Source organism: Nanorana parkeri, unplaced genomic scaffold, assembly GCF_000935625.1.
Source record: "Nanorana parkeri isolate BGI_ZX_2015 unplaced genomic scaffold, ASM93562v1 scaffold1350, whole genome shotgun sequence".
Lineage (NCBI taxonomy): Eukaryota > Metazoa > Chordata > Amphibia > Anura > Dicroglossidae > Nanorana > Nanorana parkeri.
In genome coordinates this window covers 392,675-410,402 of record NW_017307618.1, presented here as the reverse complement: position 1 = coordinate 410,402, position 17,728 = coordinate 392,675, and the positions used below count along the sequence as shown (strand labels likewise).

The window sequence follows — 17,728 nt, the reverse complement described above, 5'->3', positions numbered from 1 at the left end:
TATTTATATGCTGTACCATTAACTGTACCCTTCAATGGAAACCCCTGAACTCAATCATTTGCAGGGATGTTCACATTCTTTTGGCTATAAAGGTAGGCGTGGTGGTCAGGTGTGTTGGCCATATTGTATATATACTTCATGTGAGCTGTTTTTTAGGAATTAAGGTAGTTTATCATGGTACTGAACAGGGCATTTATTTGGATGTGTTAAGCTTGTCTTAGTGTCTAACGTGCTATGTTCCCATGAAGCGATTGTATGATTGTAATGCTCAATCCAAAAATTAGAAGACTGGAGCAGATCAGAAAATGAACTTACAGCACATAGGAATCCAGAACCCGGCATTGAATCCAGACCCAGTAAAAGACGTGTGATGGAGATCATGTAATCCTTAACAAAGGACTGTGTCATACAGGGGAGAGAGGGAGTGAGAGTAGGGTTATAGGAGGAAGCTACAGAAAAATACACAGGATTAATACAAAAAGGATGGTTACAAGGAAGCTATAGGAAGAAATCGTATCATGGCTGTCATCAGGAGGTATTGCAGTCCTGAGAGAAGGAACAACAAAGCAGGCAGTCCTTTTGAAGGCCATTGTTTGTACACCATGGGACATACATGATTACTTGTCTCTAGGGTCATATAGCAGGGGAAACATACATAATAATAATCTGCCTTCTGTGTGTTCTGCACAGTTAGTATTTTGATGAACTGGGATGCAAAGGGTTCTGCAGATAAATAGTGGAGACTTTCTCATACTTAGGTGTCCCTTTAACATTGAGAAAGGTTTTTCTACACAGAAAGGAAGGTATTTTTGTAGACTGTGGGGATAATGTGGGTGGTGGTATGTGGTGGTAATGAGGTGGATATATGTTGTAGTAATAGGGGTGGTGGTAATGGCAGTGGAGTTGTTGGTGATTAGGGGGTGGAGATATGTGGTTGTTATGAGATATGTGGTGGTAGTGGCAGTGGAGATACAATATGTGATGGTAATGGCGGCGAATGCCCACAAGAAATGTGGTGATAATGGGGGTGGAGATTTGGGGTGGATACATTTGGTGGTCATGTGGGTAGAGATATACAAATGTAATGGGTGAGAAGATACAGAATGTTGTGGTAAAGGGTGTGAAGATATTTAATGGTAATGGGTGAGGAGTTATGTGGTGGTAATAGGAATGGAGAAATATGTGATGGCAATAGGACAAGAGATATGTGGTGGTAATGGGAGTGGAGATATGTGATGGTAATGAGGATGGAGATACGTAATGGTAATGGGGATGGAGATATGTAATGGTAATGGGGATAGAGATATGTAATGGTAATGGGGATAGAGATATGTAATGGTAATGGGGATAGAGATATGTAATGGTAATGGGGGAAGAGATATGCGGTAGTAATGGGAGTGGAGTCATGTGATGGTAATGGGGGTGAAAATGTGTGTTGACCATGGTGACAAGATATGTGATGGTTATGAGATTGGACATATGTGGTGGGTAATGGGGGTGGAGAAAGGTGATCTTTATCCCAACAATGGAAATGCTTCAGCTACCTGAGAAGAGCTTTTCTGCAATCTGAAGGGACCCTAAGATATCAGGCCACAAGGAGCCCTGCAATTTATGACAGCCATGAGGTTTATGGAACAATATGAGGAGCTACATAAAGTGTTATAGTCACAGATATGTTATGCACAGAAATTAATGTAATTGTAAGATGGGTATCTGTGGAATAACAGGAAAGCTCAGGGGTAAGGTACCTGGTATAGGAGCGTATCCAGCATGCTGACACTGAAGACTTTCCCAGCAGCAAACGGCAGTCTGAACATGAAGACCAGATTAGATCCCCGCTCACGCTCCCTCTGCGAGAGGACAGAGCTTTGAGGGAGTGATTAGGAAGAGGAGCAGAAGACACAGGGAGGAGACAGACTTTAGGGAGACAGTCAGACATGAGTAAAGAGAGAGTCACAGTGTGTACCTTCTCCAGCTTAGACAGCACCACTGAGTATTTATCTTTGGCCTTGAACTGCATGAATCTCATATTTGCTGGATGCGTCAATTCTGTAATGATGTTTAATCCTGGAAAAAGCCTGAAGGGAAAAGTGAGACAAAACTGTATACTAAATTTACTGTACAGAGAGGGAAAATTGGAAATACAGCATATTCTATGACTTCAATTACCTTTGGGCTGGGGCCAATAATATGAGAGTATGGAGAGAAGGCACTCTCCTTATTTACAGGTTTATTTCAGCTATGAAGGTTTTAACATAGTTTCAGCAATCTTATCTTTTCTTGGCCTGCTAGCCATCTAATGTGAACACACAGCAGGTGTTTCTATGCCAGCCTTTCTCAACCCTAGGGTTCTACTAGAGGTTGCATGGGGTTTGAGCAATGAGCAATTTTTGAGATAAGTAACCAATAACACAAATTATGTTTTTAGCTATAAGTAAGGGGAATTCTTCCCACTGACTACCAATGTAAGGAGCATTCTTCCCACTGACCATCACACTAATGTACCGTGAGCTATAGATATAGAAATTTTTACCAGATGTTTCCTGAAACCAGAACATTATTTTAAGGGTTCTTCCATATTAAAAAAAGGTTGAGAAGTTGAAAACGTACTGAAACCCAACCTTAGAGTCTTTTTTTTAATGGAGGACCTTTGAGACTGGATTATTTGACAGTACCTGCAGCTAGAGATGTCAGCAAAGGCTTGTTTTAAAGTCCATTTACACCTTTGTAAGTGATTCGCTTTTTTTGTGGTAATGAAGAGGTGCAGCGATGATGTTTTTATTAGACCTGAATTCTTAGAAATTCTAAATTTTCTCCACATCAAATTCAGTCTGACACCGGGGTCGGATTGTAAAGGCTGTAAAAAGCTGCCATCCTTCCTGTTACTCATTGTAACACGATCACTAAACACCAGGTCTGCCTTGCCTTTAGACACAATACACTGTCCAGGGGGGATGCAACTATGTGAATACTAATGATTTGGGGGAGGGGGGGAGTGGAGAACTCACAGAGAGAGAGCTTATTTGTAATATACACACATTGCTTGTACAGCACAGAGGCGCCGTTTACATGAGGATATGAAGAGGAAAGCTAACACAAAAAATATGTTTTTTAGACACACCTCTGCAAAGGTGGAAATGGGCTTTAAGCTCTTTTATTGTTTGTTAGGAATATATAAATAGTTTAAGTCCATAGCCTGTGCAGAACTGCATTATAGCTTCTGTTCTGGTGACAACTATAACATCGTGGTATTACCATTCATTGCATTCCATTTATTTATTTTCTCTCCTAGGGACAGTGGTCACAGAACAAACAGGGAGAGTGAGTCTACCCACTGACGGCATTAAAAGGTTTGCGTAAGTATAGTATTGTTATATCCCAACAAATTAGGATGGTGCAACTACACTCTCATATCTGTCCACATTTCCAGTGTAAATAGAAATTAGGATTTTAAAAGTACTGTCCTACCTGAAGAGAGTCTGTACATTGACGATGGTTCGTGCATCAGCCATGTAATCCTCCTCTGCGATCATTGAGTTCTCTTCTCCGACCACCACCATGTGTGCAGCATAGCTTACTCCACAGCGCAGCATGTCATCTAGACTGCAAAGAGAATAATATCATGATGGTCAGAGAATACACAGTACATATGATAGAAACATATATCACTGATCTTTTTTTTTTTTTATCTCATTTGTATATCCAAATGATGCGAGTCTATAAAAGGGAAAGAAAAGTACTAATACAATCAAAATGGATAAACCTCTTCATTGATAACACCAATATGTGAAGGTGCTTGTCACTGCACGTCACATGTTTTACTTTATAGAACAGTTGTAAATATGTATTTCAATGTGATTAGTTTCATCTTGTTGACAGCGTCCCAATGCTGTAAGAATTCGCCAGCATTGTAAAGATTGGTAGCATGGTATAGGACACTGAAGAAAAGCATGGACACCGGCACTCCAATAGCTGATTAAGTGCGTCTGTTTATTAGCGTACGCGCTGCATAGTAAAAACACAAATATGACTGGACTTGTTCTATAACTTTTAAGATGTTATACGAACCTAACTTAAAGTGAAACTAAACTCACAAAACCTTAAAAATATATTCAGGTACCTTAATTATTAACAAAAATGTCTCTTATTTGTGTATCACTCAGCTGTAGATCCTCAAATCATCTCTGAATTGGTACTGACTGACTGTCCTTCCTTCTGGAGGGTGGCTACTACTATTACTTTGTTATTGTTAGTTAGTTAGCAATAAGTTTATAGGAATGCATATGAGGGATGTCAAATTATACTGATGTGTAAAGCTTTACCTTACTATAACTAAATGCCTTTACATTTCTCTTATCTGACCTTGGCATTCCCCCCATTCTTATGGATGGGTTTTTTTCAGAATTTTTGCAAATTTGAGTTTTTTTTTGGAGTATGCTGGTATTGTATCTGTGGAGGTCCAAGATCCTTTAAGCATGGGGAGAATGTAGGGATGGTACCTCTAGAGTTCTTCTGTATCTACAGTATATTTTTCAGGTTATGAGTAGTTACTCATTTTTGCCAGTAGGGTGTGCTCAGTGGCAAGTAAAGTGTTCTTACAGACCCATACTCCCACTTTTCAGAGGCTCAAGAACTTCTCGTTACCTACAGGTGGGCAGCGGTAGCCAATTGTAGAGGGTTATCTCACTTGAATGATGTCACTGGGGATCCCTGCAGACTGGCAAGCATCCGATCAGCAGGGATCCCCAGTGACATGATAATTCACCATATATGGACTTGCTCATATGTGGTAAATTATGAAGAGAGAGAGAGAGGGCTCTTTCCCCCCTCTCTCTCTCCCGCTGCCCTGTGTCATGCTGACATCCAGATCGCTGATGAGGGAAGGGAAAGAGCACTGAAAGTGCAGGGAGGTTGAGTCAGCAGTTCACTTCTAACCATCTATTGCTGCTGCCTTTTCACTTGAGACTCCGCCTCCCGCTCCCAAATGCCAGCATGCACGCTCTGACAAAACACAGCTGTGCACGATGAGAGAAAGCGCGGCCACAGCAGGAGGTGAATTTAAAAAAAAAAAGCTGAGGGCGGGCTGGATCAACTGTTAACGCCCCATAAGAGGAAAGGAGCTGGGAGCCGGGCTGGAGGTGGCCGTTTCCTGTGGGTTTTGATGACTTTATCTGTGATGTGTTGTGACTTCAGAAAAAAGGAAGAATGCTAATATATAAAAGGCAAGGAGTATTTTTATTTGCCCTCAGGTCATAATTCTCCTTTAAGTTCCTTGAAAGCATATTTAAGCTTTAACTCAGGAGTTTAGTGTTACTTTAAGCACTAATGAAGGTTTAAAAAAAATAATAGGGTTTAAAGTGACTATATGTATTCATTGATTGATGTTTTAAGGGACAGGGACTGATGTAAATGTGCAGTATGTAAAAGGCTGCGTAAATTGCCAGCGCTGCACAAATACCAATAATAAATAAATAAATCTGGCTGAGAAAGATATCAAATAGTGACAAGTAATTTTAAAGGGGGCTGTTGGGAGCACCAATGTGGGAGTGTTGACTTGTAAAAGGGATGCAATAGCAGTGATCTCTAGCAGCCTCTAGCTGAGCTGTGTAAATTTCAGAACTGGGTAGACATCCATACAAATCATTTGGCGGGTAAAACAGCTCCCTTACATATGCCTGGTATTACCCGTGGACCTCTCTGGAACTAGTCTCACTCTGTCCCGGGGGAACTTTCTTCCCTAGATTCAAGGCTAAGTCCCACCAACAGCCATCTCCTATCCAATAACAGCAGCCTTATTGTCCACTGAGGCACAGTCATTGCACAGAGGGTTACAGTTGAGGAGCATTTTCTGGCTAATAAAGGTGATATGTGGATGTGCTTTATGATCGTAGACAGAACTTTTAAAAGTTTAAAATGACTGACAGGTTCACTTTAAATTATACTTCTACGTACATTTATGATCCGTAAAATTTACAGATATGTGAAAATTGTGGTTCAAGACAAATACTTTTCAGAGGTCTAGATGACTAATCCATGCAGCGAGCTATCAAACACTCTGACATATGTCATAATACGGGAATAAGACATTGTTCTTGATCTTACATGATGTAACTGGTTTCCTCCATATGTATTTTCTGCCCGAGCCACAATATGTAAATGCTAGTGTGACATCCCCAGGGCATTGTGGACATAAAGGGAAATTCCTGCTTGTTTTCAAATAATATAAAAGTGCAAAGACTTTGTAATGTATATGCTGCGAAAGTTTAACTGTATCGCCTGCGTCAAATAAAAACAAAGGATAGAGCTAAATTATTATTATTACATAGTATTTATATAGCGCCAACAGTTTGCGCAGCGCTTTAAATAAAATAAAAGGCACAATAAGGTACCACACCATCATCTCAACCTTCGTATAGAAACACAGGAGTCCTAAAGATCCTGAATAAAATGCGATAGTCTCCCCCTTGTCTTCACATGTAAATCCTTTAGCCTGGCTATTGGTTGCTGAAACAATAAACACTGCCTTTCAGGGAGGCTTTGCCAGCACTCTGCATGGGATTAGATGGAAAAAAAAAAGTATACTAAGGTATTATAGGATGCTTTATATTCCGCTCTATCCTTCATTTTTATTCGTGCCAGGAATGTGGGTTTGCTGTTAATTAACAAGAGTACAGATTATAGAGTGAGAAACTTCACTCAAGGGTCCTTGAGAAATGTTTACAATGAAGGTTCTCCATAAAAAGAAAAGGATTTTATGTAAATGCCATTTTTGAATAGTATAAGTCTCAGTGAGTGTTCTACCAACCAGTTTTTTCAAGTGTACCTGTAGGTCTCTGTCCTGAGTAACCCCAGGGTGTTGGAATTACAGCAGCATATTCTCGATATATACTGATTGTATTAATGACATTGTAATGAACTGATACACTGTTATGTCTTTTGAGCTGTAGATGGCGCTGTAGTCAGGGGCGTAACTAGAAATCACAGGGCCCCGTAGCAAAATTTTGTATGGGGCCCCGTGATTTCTAGTTATACCCCTTGCAGAGCCCACTCGAGATCCCACCTGAGGGTGAACCTGCAGAGCCCACCATAGAGTCTCTATGGTGGGCTCTGCAGGATCACCCTCAGGTGGGCTGGTCGCACTCCTTACCTCCTCCGTCACCGGGCCCGCCTCCTTCTTAGTCACCGAGGCCGCCTCCTCCCCTGCTGCCGAGCACGGGCCCGCCTCCTCCTCCACTGCCGGTGACGTCAGAGGCTCGCGACGTTGTTAGAACACCGGGTCCAGCCTGCTCCCCTGCTGCTGCTGGCTCTCATTGATTGTGGAGACGAACGCGCCGCTGCACAGATGATCTGAACAGCGGCGTGTTCGTCTTCAGACGCCAGTGAAAGCCAGCAGCAGAAGATCCCATAGCGACCCAGGCGGCCCGCACGGCATCTGGCCGGGCCCCACTGTGCCCCGGGCCCCATAGCGACGGCCTGGGTCGCTATGGTGATTGTTACACCACTGGCTGTAGTGCAATGTTAGTCTCTCTATATGCATGCTTATATATGATACACAGGAAGTTTTTCTATCTATAGGTTGCCTACAATGCTCTATTCACATGTAATGTCCTTCTAAGCAACCAAAACTTAATTCAGCATTCCTCAAGATCTCAGTGCTTCATCTAAACACATAACCAACACAGGGTACATGGTTATAAGTATTGACCAAGCTGTTATGGTTATGAGCACTGACCTGTGCTTCACTCTGAGTCCACACTCACAGCAATGGGCCAATAATGAAGTGTAGGAATGTGAGCACCAGAACCTGTGCCTCTAGCAGCTTGGTTAGCATGTGCATTACAGAGTAGGGTACTCAAGGTTTTGGGGACACCAGGATGCTTACATTCTATTCTAAGTGATGTGTTTTAAAGCATCGCTGGTGCTGAACCAGACCACCAACCTGTGAACACTAACTTTAACTTACTAGACCTCAATAGAAGAGGACTCCAACAATGACTCAGGTCAGTGTTCTGCTAAATACCATTTCATGCTTATAAAACTCAGCAAGTTGGGCATTAAGAAATTTCCTCCCCACAATCCTCCTGTCCCGGCATCAAAGGTGGACTTTTGTTCTGAGAGTTACCTTTATTCTCACAACTGACATACAGCCGCCTTTGATGAAGTCTCTGATGAAATGCGCCAGTCAGGCTACTGCTGCTTTAAAAGAATTTAAGTTGTTTTTTTCATAACAAAATATATTATTCTGGAAGCCATTTATATATTTTATACCATTCACCTGGAACTGTGGTTGTAAGATCCTTTTACAAGATTGTTAGAGGGGATGGGTAGAAAGCGGTTTCAGTGTTTCCTGAAGACAATATCCACTCACCCTTATGTGATCTGCATTAAAGCTGCAAATGTGCAGTGGGGGGGGAAGTCAAAGAGGGCACAGGAACAAACATCTGAACCAATGATCCAACCTTTGGGAGTTGCCATGCAAGCACAATACAGTGAGTGGGGTATGTGTTGGTCATTCTTGGTTGAGTAAGGAACAGCTGGTTATTACAATAAAGTGTCCATTTAAACCAAGACGACAGAGGATGGGATGCTTATCTCTATTACCAAAAGCATGGAGTCAGCTGAGACAAATATCCAACCCTATCCTCTTTTCAGTGCAGGGATTATACCTACAGTATATTATATAATGTATGAAGTATCCTCTTTAATACTTACTTGTCAATGGATCCCACCATGTAATAGACCTGAGGAAACCAACAGATGGCTTCAAGGAACTGTGTATCAGGTCTGGAAAAAAGAGTTATACAATTGTTATTGGACAGACCTACTTCAGGTGTATGAGACTTGCAGGGTTGCACTGAATAAAGCTGTGTATGATATGAGCTGTTTTCAGGTAACAGCCTCCCGTGTATGGCACAAGCAGACACTGCCAGCCAACTGTAAGAAAACTTCTTTGATTGCCATTGTTCAGTCAAAGACAAGCCAGCTATGATGGTTTCTCCTGTCTGTTCTATAGGCACAAATATGCATGCTCAGTAATCCAATTTACTCTTACTTCTAGAAAAAGAGCTCTTGTGAATGTCAGATGCTGCCTACATTGCCTTAGGTCAAGGTTAAAGCAAACCATTCTTTTGAAAAAAAGTGCAACATTGAAACACATATGGGTGTCTGCATGTACTGTACCATTCAATGCATCCTTAAGTACCTTACCTATTAATAAAAATGTATCTTATTTGTGTATCACTCGGCTGTAGATCCTCAAATCATCTCTGAATTGGTGCTGACACTCTCCTTCCTTCTGGAGGGAGGCTACTTTTGTTCCCCATGGTCCCTGTGTGTGTAAAGTAGTCACTGCTCCAAGCTCACTCCTGTGATGGACTACAATCTCATGTTTAGTTTACTAATTTGTATTGAGATTACAGTCCAGCACAGGAGTGAGCTCGGAGCGGTGACTACTTTACAACAAATGTTTTTTGCAAATACCAACTGAAAGGAAGAAATGTCAGCATCTAGGCCCCATCCCAAAGATAATTATCGGTTACTGAGGCAGCCCATCATATCTAAGGACGGGGCCAGACTTCCCACAAGGCCACCGAGGCCTGGCCTTGGGGCCACAGGGAGCAGAGGCCTGGGCTGGTAGTTTTTTTCTACACTTTGTCCTGCTTTGGGCAAGCAGGGCTAAATGTACAGTCGCTTGTTTTGTACAAGTGATCATGGTGATGTCACCGAGATAACATGTACGTAGCCTGCAGGTCCTTCTCCTCCTGCGCCCACCCCTCCATGGTCCCCTCCCACCTCACGTGGCTGTCTTTGTCCCCACCCTGGTTTTCGAGGTCCCCCACTCTTCTGAGGGACCCAGGGCCATGACAGTCACTTCAGGATGAAGAGCAAGGGGCAGTGTAGAGAGTGGTAGGGGAGAGCTGCACTCGCAGCCTTCCTATCTCAGCTGTCACAGGAGATCCAGCACAGTACTGTGCTAGAACTCCTGTATTGGAGGTGACAGGTTCAATAAAAAGAACTTTGAAGTTTAAAGAGGGCTTGTTAGCTCCTGTGTGATAGCAATAAAATTAAGTGAAAAAAATAATTAAAAAATTTAAATTGATAAAAAGTAAAAAATAAATAAAAAAATTTAAAAACTAAAGTAAAAAATAATATTTAAAATAAAAAAAAGAAGTGCTAAAAAAGTAAAAAAATCATAAATAAAAAAATTATACATTTTTTTAAAAAGTAAACGATAAGATAAATAACAATTTTAAAAAAAGTAAAAAAAATTTAATAAAAAAATAAAAAGAAATAAAAAAAATTAAACCAATAATAAACACAAAATGTAAAAAAATTAAAACCCTGTCGTCTGGAATTGGAGATGAAGTTGAGGCTGATATAGGGGATTATCACAGGTTCAAGGATTCCCAGTGCACATACAACTCTAGTGGCTGGAAACTGTGGGTATTTGCAGCCACCTTGTGGTGTCTACTCTTAGAGCATAAGGTACTCTCAAGGTACCAGCTACTCTGACAGCTAGGAACAATAGATACTACAACAGTCTACACAGAAATAAGATAAAGTCTGATATCCCTTACAATATCAGGTCTGTAAGATGTACAAAGAATTAAATACATGCATCAAATAAACGCAGGATATTGTAAATAGCCAGCTGGTCCTCACGGGTTTTCCAGGAGAAGAATGATAGGGCTCAGTTCCTTCTTGGGTCTGTAGTACGCTCGGAGAGGAACAATGAAGTTATATAACCCATTTCCTGCTCGCTCTGCCGATACAATTACCAAGGCGTTCTTGAAGCCGTATGCCCGTGCATCTTCGTAGGGGAAATGGTGGCAACCCTTCAAAAAAAGACAGGAAGTGACATTACCTTCATGTTTGTACTGTACAAGCATAGCTTCTAACATTGCATTAGAACACAATAAATGGAATAGGTTGTTGGAGTATTTATAAGATTTATTTGAATTTATGAGCAGTGCAGGCCGTCGGGGAAATGAGTCCATGAATTGGTAATGCTATTCAAAAAGGTTCACTTAATGTAACATAAAGAGTACCTGTACTGTAATAAAAAAAGGGGGAGACAACATGGTCCTGGCATTATACTCTTGAATGGCCAGAACAGACCTTAGCTTCAGTGGAGAAGGGTTTTGGTCAAGAGAAATGCAAGCCTATGGTATGTTAAAGGAGAAGTATGAGGCGAGTGAAAATCACTCAGCCTCATAGTTCGAGCCGACATGTAACAATTAAACTGTCACACGTCGGCTCAATAGATCGGGTAGTGAGCGAACACATACCGTCGCTCGCTCACTTCTCGATCCTGTGCCTGCAGAGAGCCGTGACTGTCACTCACGGCTCCCTGCAAGGATTTCCCCCCTCCCCTGTCCGATCCTCCAGCGCTGACTGGCGGAGTGGACTGGGGAGGGGGCGGGCACAGCTGGCTCTGCCTCTAGATAGGCAGAGAGAGCTGTCACTCACGCAGCTGGGTGGATCCAGACAGTATTGTCGGGATCCGTCCCAGCTGCGGCGTCTCAGTATACCGCGAGCTTTAGCTAGTTGTTTCCCCACGTTACCCTTAGGAGAACTATGGGGAAAGCACTGACCCCATAGTTCTCCTTTAACACAATGCCCAAGATAGGGAGCTTCCCTGAAGAACTTTTCCAAGACTTAAATAGTTCTTGCTGCTGCTCAGTCATATTGACAGTTTATATAGAAAACACTTTAAAAGCATGCAAAACAAAGTGCCTGAAAGAACATTTACCAATCAGCAAGGTGCCTATTGTGGGCCTAATCCTAGGCTCACTATGAAAAAAATCCATGATTGGTTCTGCTGCTGCCATTCCAGCAGCCGTCTAACAAACCAATCATGGCAATGCCTTTGGCCGCTACAATTGTCTAATTTCTTAGTGGGACAGCAGGTGCAGAAACTGCAACCAGGCCCATTGTCACAGCTCTGATTCTGATTGTTTCCTCCTTTCCCTACAGTTGATGAACCATTATGGCTTTCATGCTCACAAGTTTATTATGCTGTGTGCAGCATTTGTGTGTAAATTATATTATTAACTGTGAGATGTAGTGGGCCCTGGAAGGACCTTTGGAAGTTCCTCTAGAGCAAGAATGTGAGTAACATACCAATCCCTGGTTTATAGATGACATAAAGTAAGATTTAAACCCAGGGGCGACCCTGACAACCTCTCTCTGAGCCGTGACTGATGACACCAAGATCCTATAGACTCCTTCTGTGCATCTGACCTCAGCTTTTCTACACTGTAGACTTTACAGAGGATTAGGGTTGTCATCAAATGCAACCACTCCAACCCTTAATGATACAGTAGTGCATTATCGTTCTATATTCTATGTCCCAACACCACTGATTCAACCATATAAAAAGCTAAATTATAAGATGCAATGAAATACATATATGTACAGTATACAGTATATATAATACATATTCAGAGCCTAGATTACCTTATCAAGTCGCAGGCAGCAGTACTGACTTTTTTGCTGGAGTAAGTGACATAAAGTGGGGGAGCTGCCAATGTAGGGTGTGTTAGAGGGATAGCCCTTTACCCAGCTGAAAGAGAAGAGTGAGAATAATCTGTGTAATGAGACTATTAGGTGTAATCAATAAAGCAGCACAAGCAGTTTTGGTGGAGGAGGTCATTTTGGGGACTCAGTCACAATATTGGACCTGTCAGTGTTAGCACAGCTGGCAGCAACACGTTACATGTGTTGGTGTGCTGCAGTGCTTTTTATTGTTTTAAGCACCCCAGCACACCTTCAGAACTGACACACACTCAGGGATCCCAACCTGAAAGAAGCAATTTCAGGGAGGTGTCCCTCTCATTTCAAGGAGGTGCCCTCTCCCCCCCCCATCCGCGGAGGGAGGGTTAGGGGGGGCTGGGAGAGAGCACCCCCCCTGAAATAATGGCAGATAGCACAGGAAGCAATAGCTTCTTTGCTATCTGCAGGCTTTTTTTAAAATTTTCTTTTAGTATTCTGACAGTTGCAGTCGTCAGAATAATTAAAAAAAAAAGGCATAAGAATGCACAGCTAGATTCCTATTGGCTATTGCACCTTGCAATAGCCAATAGCAAACTAGCTATTGCACCCACCCTCTGCTGCTTTCAATCACCAGAAGAGGACCTGATAGAAAAATTCAGGTCCCCCTCTGCTGATTGACAGCAGCAGTGGGCGGGTGCATTAGCTAGTTTGCTATTGCAAAGTGCAATAGCCAATAGGAATCTAGCTGTGCATTCGTATGCCTTTTTTTTTTCTTTTCTGACTGACGGTCGGGCCGCGGCTCCCAATGTAAGGAAAGAAAAAAAAAAAACGATCGCAGGGAAACGATCCTTTCCGGGAGGAAGTGTTTTTCTCCCGGGCGGCCGGGAGCCGCTATCTAATAGCGGGAGTCTCCCGGAGCGTCCGGGAGAGTTGGGATTTCTGCACACTGCAGAACAACACACAGTAGCCTGTAGATTGCGTTGTAAAAAAATGCAACCTGCCCCTGATTGTCGCGCATTGAGGTGCATTACAGCTCATTCATTTTAAATAGGCGCGTCAACGCATGGAAATAAGTGCGTCACAGCACACTGCTTTCTTCTGTGAATTGGCTCTCACAGTTAAAGCTAAGTTCACTTTTGCAAGAAAATGACGTATGCACTCAAGGGGCCCTAGCAGGTAAAACAAAAAGTGTAATTTTTAAAAAAAATGTTGCTAATGCACAGTAGTTGCCATACCTGAAGGCCATTTGTGCACCCCCACCCCCAAAAGCCTGGACAAAAAACGCTGACAATTACCTTTGCCCGATCCTGTCCTGTTGCTTGGACACTTCAGCCATTGGGAGCGCACCCCCAACATCACAGGAGCGAGCGCTCGCCTCGTTCAAAACCCTATGCATGAAAGTGAGCTCTCTCTCCCCCTGTTGCAGCATCACTGATCTCAGCTGGGGACAAGCGTCCAATGGCGGGTGCATCTAGCAATAGGTTGGGGCAAAGCTATCTATAGGAGTTTTCCAGGCAGACTATAGTGGGGGAAGGGGGCAGCACATGGCCTACAGGTATAGCAATTACAGTAGCCAACCTTTTTAAAAGCTGCAGAGTTTTTTTTTTTACTAATGGGGCAATTTTCTTTCAAAGGTGAACTTTGGCTTTACCCTGTGGTCAGTGATACAAACATGGAGAACATATGGAAAGAATGGAGGCAAGTACAGGTGCTTTTTATGGCAACTGACCAGTACTCCAGCTATATTTATTTTTTTCAGTGGGCCTAAACTCCAGCGCTGGCACGAAGCTGTGTTACCAGCCTTGCTTAGATGGATAAATAATAGAAGGGCTGAAATACTGATTGTGACCAGAAATTGTTGCTGCTGGAAGGTATTGGACGGTACATATAGGCACCTGAGGATTCTGATTTTAGTTCATGGAGCCATAAGGGAAAAAATATTTGCAGTTCATCAAAATTCCACAGAAAATTCCACAGAAAATTCCGCTTACTCATTGTAAGAGCCCAGCTCTTCATCTGACTGACTGATCTCATCCTCGGACTGGTCACTCAACAGGTCGAAGGATGTGTTGGTATCACCATCAATAAGGTCAGGCACAGGATCAATGCTGTGTTTTCTCTTATGAGTGGAGTCGGCTGGTGGGCTTAGCAGGTTGCCATCAACACTCTCTGGGCTTCTTGACCCCTGAAGATCGATGGCCACTGTGCCTATAAAAGAAAGGAGGCTGTGTAAATGGAGGGCTTTGTGCAAGTCTGCCATGTGCTTTTCAAGAGTCGATGAGAAGGTATAAAATAGGACAAATCTCTCAGAATGATTCCTAAGAAAATTAAACATTGCTTCACACTAGTTTATGATATTCACGGGGACAATATTAAACTTCAGCTTTAATTCTACCCAAATATGTCCCTCACCAACCTACTAACCTATCTACTATTCTGTGCTGTGCAACACTGTATCTGCTTTAGTGAACAAGTAATTAGCTTTAACTTCCCAACCTGCACTGATAATATGACTGCTAGAGTTTGAGTGCTTTCCTTACTTTGTGGCATAAATAAACCATAATGGGGGGCGGTGGGTGAAGCATTTGCCATAATGTGCAAGTATACACAGCATACTCGCACATTATGACACACTTACCTCTGGCTCTGTTCTCCTCCAGCGATGTGCGATCCAAGATCCCCCCTCCATCCACTCCATCTCCACCAGCGCCATGTTTCCTTTTATTCTGAGTCCGCCGTCTTTTGGCTTTGCCCATTGGGCAGGCACACTGGTACCTTGGCTCCAAGTAAAAGGGGTTTTTTTGCAGAAGAGATTTATAAATTAAATTCTCTTCTCCCAAAAGACCTACTTGTTGGCAAGTTTGATCTTTTTAAGGTTTACCTTTGCTTTAGGTAAATAAGCCCAGCTGTGTTACCTTTACAGATTTACTGCTGGTAATCCTATTTTCTTTACTTATGTAAGGGCTTGGTTAGATTAGATCTTTCGGGAAGTTTTCATTATGTTCTAATAGAATGCATGATTAGCTCCACTTTTTTTTAATCTAAAGACAGGTACACTTTAAACCAATGGTGATCAACTTACAAAGTAAAGGGAGTCTCAGATGTGACCACTGATGTCTACGAAGGGCTGCATGTAATATTTATTATACATAATGCTTCAGTAAAACTGTCATGGACTGAAGAATTACAAGAGGAAACAGTAAGATTGTTCTACATGAGTTGTTGGAGACTGAAATCATTGTATAGGAGACTGTTACATGAAATTACTACAAATTACTGCTATTAAAGTTAGGTCCGAAGGAAAAAAAAAAATAGGTGGAGGGTGTACATGGGTAAGTGAAAAGGGGAAACAAGGAATAAAGAGTTAATTAAGGGATGGTCAACAGGGCAAGCTCACTTACCTAACTGGTCAGGTTCATAGTTCGGGCGGAGCCTTTGTGGTGGTCTGAGAAGGCGGATCTCACTGGATTTAGTCGAAGATCGTCGGATGAAAAGAGAACCTCCCACCCACCCTGTAAATTGGTGTTTGTGGTCAGTATACTGTCATAGCAGTGTTGCCGTTTTTGGGGTCTTTTGAAGGCGGAGAACATAGGTGATGGTGGTTAATGTTTGGGGACCTGTCTTGGTATGGGTCCTCAGGTCATGGTGATATATGGTAGTGAAACAGGCAATTGAGATATGGCTGTGTCTACGGTCAATGTGCAGGTTGTCCCGAGGCGGTGTGGTGCAGCTGATGGCCTAACAGATTGAAGGGGTTCCACAGAGACAGCATATCTGTTAATAATTTGGTGCTTCAAAAGACCTTAACAAATCTCATGCTTAATTTTCAGTTCTGTTAAGTTTATTATTATTATTATTTTTGTATAATAAAAAGGCTGCTACTCCATCAAAAGTGTGGTCTGGTTTTATTGGGTTGAAGAGGGGAGGTTGGTCGTTCTTTGTATCAAGGGAATTGGGACATCAGTTCTACATTAGTCAAGACCACTTTACAAAGCAATACTCCCTCTAATGACTGCTGAGGCCCAAGGGCTGCACTTCAAACACCAAAGGGCTGAATGTGGCCCTTGAGCTGCAGATTAGGCGCCAGGGGTTTAAATAGTTTGGCACTTTGGAAGGTATGATAAATATTAGCTCAGGAATCACAATGACTCCCCCCTCCCCAAACACATACAACATACCCATGCTGGCTATAATGCTGTGTACTGGAAGCCTGGTCAGGCCATGGTAAGCAGATTTGGGTGCTCCTGATCTTTGCATGTGCTCGTGTTCTTTAAAACTGAAGGCCGAGTTCTCCTCTTTTGATATGTTGATGTAGAAACATGTATCTGTAGTTGACATTATATGGCAAGGACCTGGATTCAGGAAAATGTTGGCTTTATCTTCCCGGCAAACTCCAATTAGGCACACACCGTACCTAGACACGAGAATTGAGAAAAGTAAAAATGTAACATAGAATAATGTAAAAGAATAGAATCATACTGGGTCTAATTTATCAAAGTGTTTAAAGGAAGAACCAATTTTGTTATTTTGTTCCCTTCAGCTATCAATCAGATTCCATATTTAATTTTTCCTGCGCACTTGGCCAGAATCCTGTGAAGGAACCATTATGACTTGCTTATTATAAGCATCTCCTATATTATTATATAAGCATTTTCCTTCTTCTTTTAGGACACTTAAAGCCAGGGCCATCACTATAAATAAGGTTTTTTTTTGGGGGGGGGGGGGGCCTTTCCGGCCAGAGCGTCCCAGATTGCTAAGAGCTCTTAGCAACCTGTGATGCTCTAGCCTGTGTCCCAACCAGCTCACTGTTGTCACTGGTTGTCAGGAGCTGAACGGGATGCTCTGGCTGGCATCTCACCCAGCTCCTGGCAACCAGTGACAACAGTGAGCTGGGCAGGATGCTGCCCGGAGCTGGAGCCAAAGGTATATCTGAAACCCCGCTATGTGTGCCGATGTCAAAGTGGAAACACCCACTCCGTAATGTAAATCGCTCTTTGCGGCATCTCACCCAGTTCACTGACATCATGGGTTGCCAGGAACTGAGAAGGACACTCAGCTCCTGCCAACCAGTGGTGTCAGTGAGTTGGCGGAAAACCAGACAGATCTGGAGGCAGAGATACACTAGCAACCACCACCACTTCCCGCCTCCTCTCCCGGGACGTGCACCACCGGCATCCCACCCCCCTAGGGTGCACCTACACCATCACCACCCCCCCCACCCCGCACCACCACA

At 42.7% G+C, this 17,728-nt stretch overlaps 1 protein-coding gene across 1 annotated transcript in view; it reads right to left on the bottom strand.

The window, feature by feature from the left end:
* The window catches only part of LOC108797839 (potassium channel subfamily T member 2-like), a 147,594-nt gene that overhangs the window by 14,218 nt on the left and 115,648 nt on the right, over window positions 1-17,728 (bottom strand). The window contains exons 17-25 of the mRNA XM_018569525.1: window positions 16,674-16,909; window positions 14,487-14,703; window positions 12,460-12,565; window positions 10,663-10,835; window positions 8,713-8,784; window positions 3,469-3,603; window positions 1,967-2,078; window positions 1,749-1,850; window positions 316-399 (exon numbers count right to left, since the gene is read on the bottom strand). Of these exons, the coding sequence (XP_018425027.1) occupies window positions 316-399; window positions 1,749-1,850; window positions 1,967-2,078; window positions 3,469-3,603; window positions 8,713-8,784; window positions 10,663-10,835; window positions 12,460-12,565; window positions 14,487-14,703; window positions 16,674-16,909 (1,237 nt within the window). The remainder of the gene's footprint in view (window positions 1-315; window positions 400-1,748; window positions 1,851-1,966; window positions 2,079-3,468; window positions 3,604-8,712; window positions 8,785-10,662; window positions 10,836-12,459; window positions 12,566-14,486; window positions 14,704-16,673; window positions 16,910-17,728) is intronic.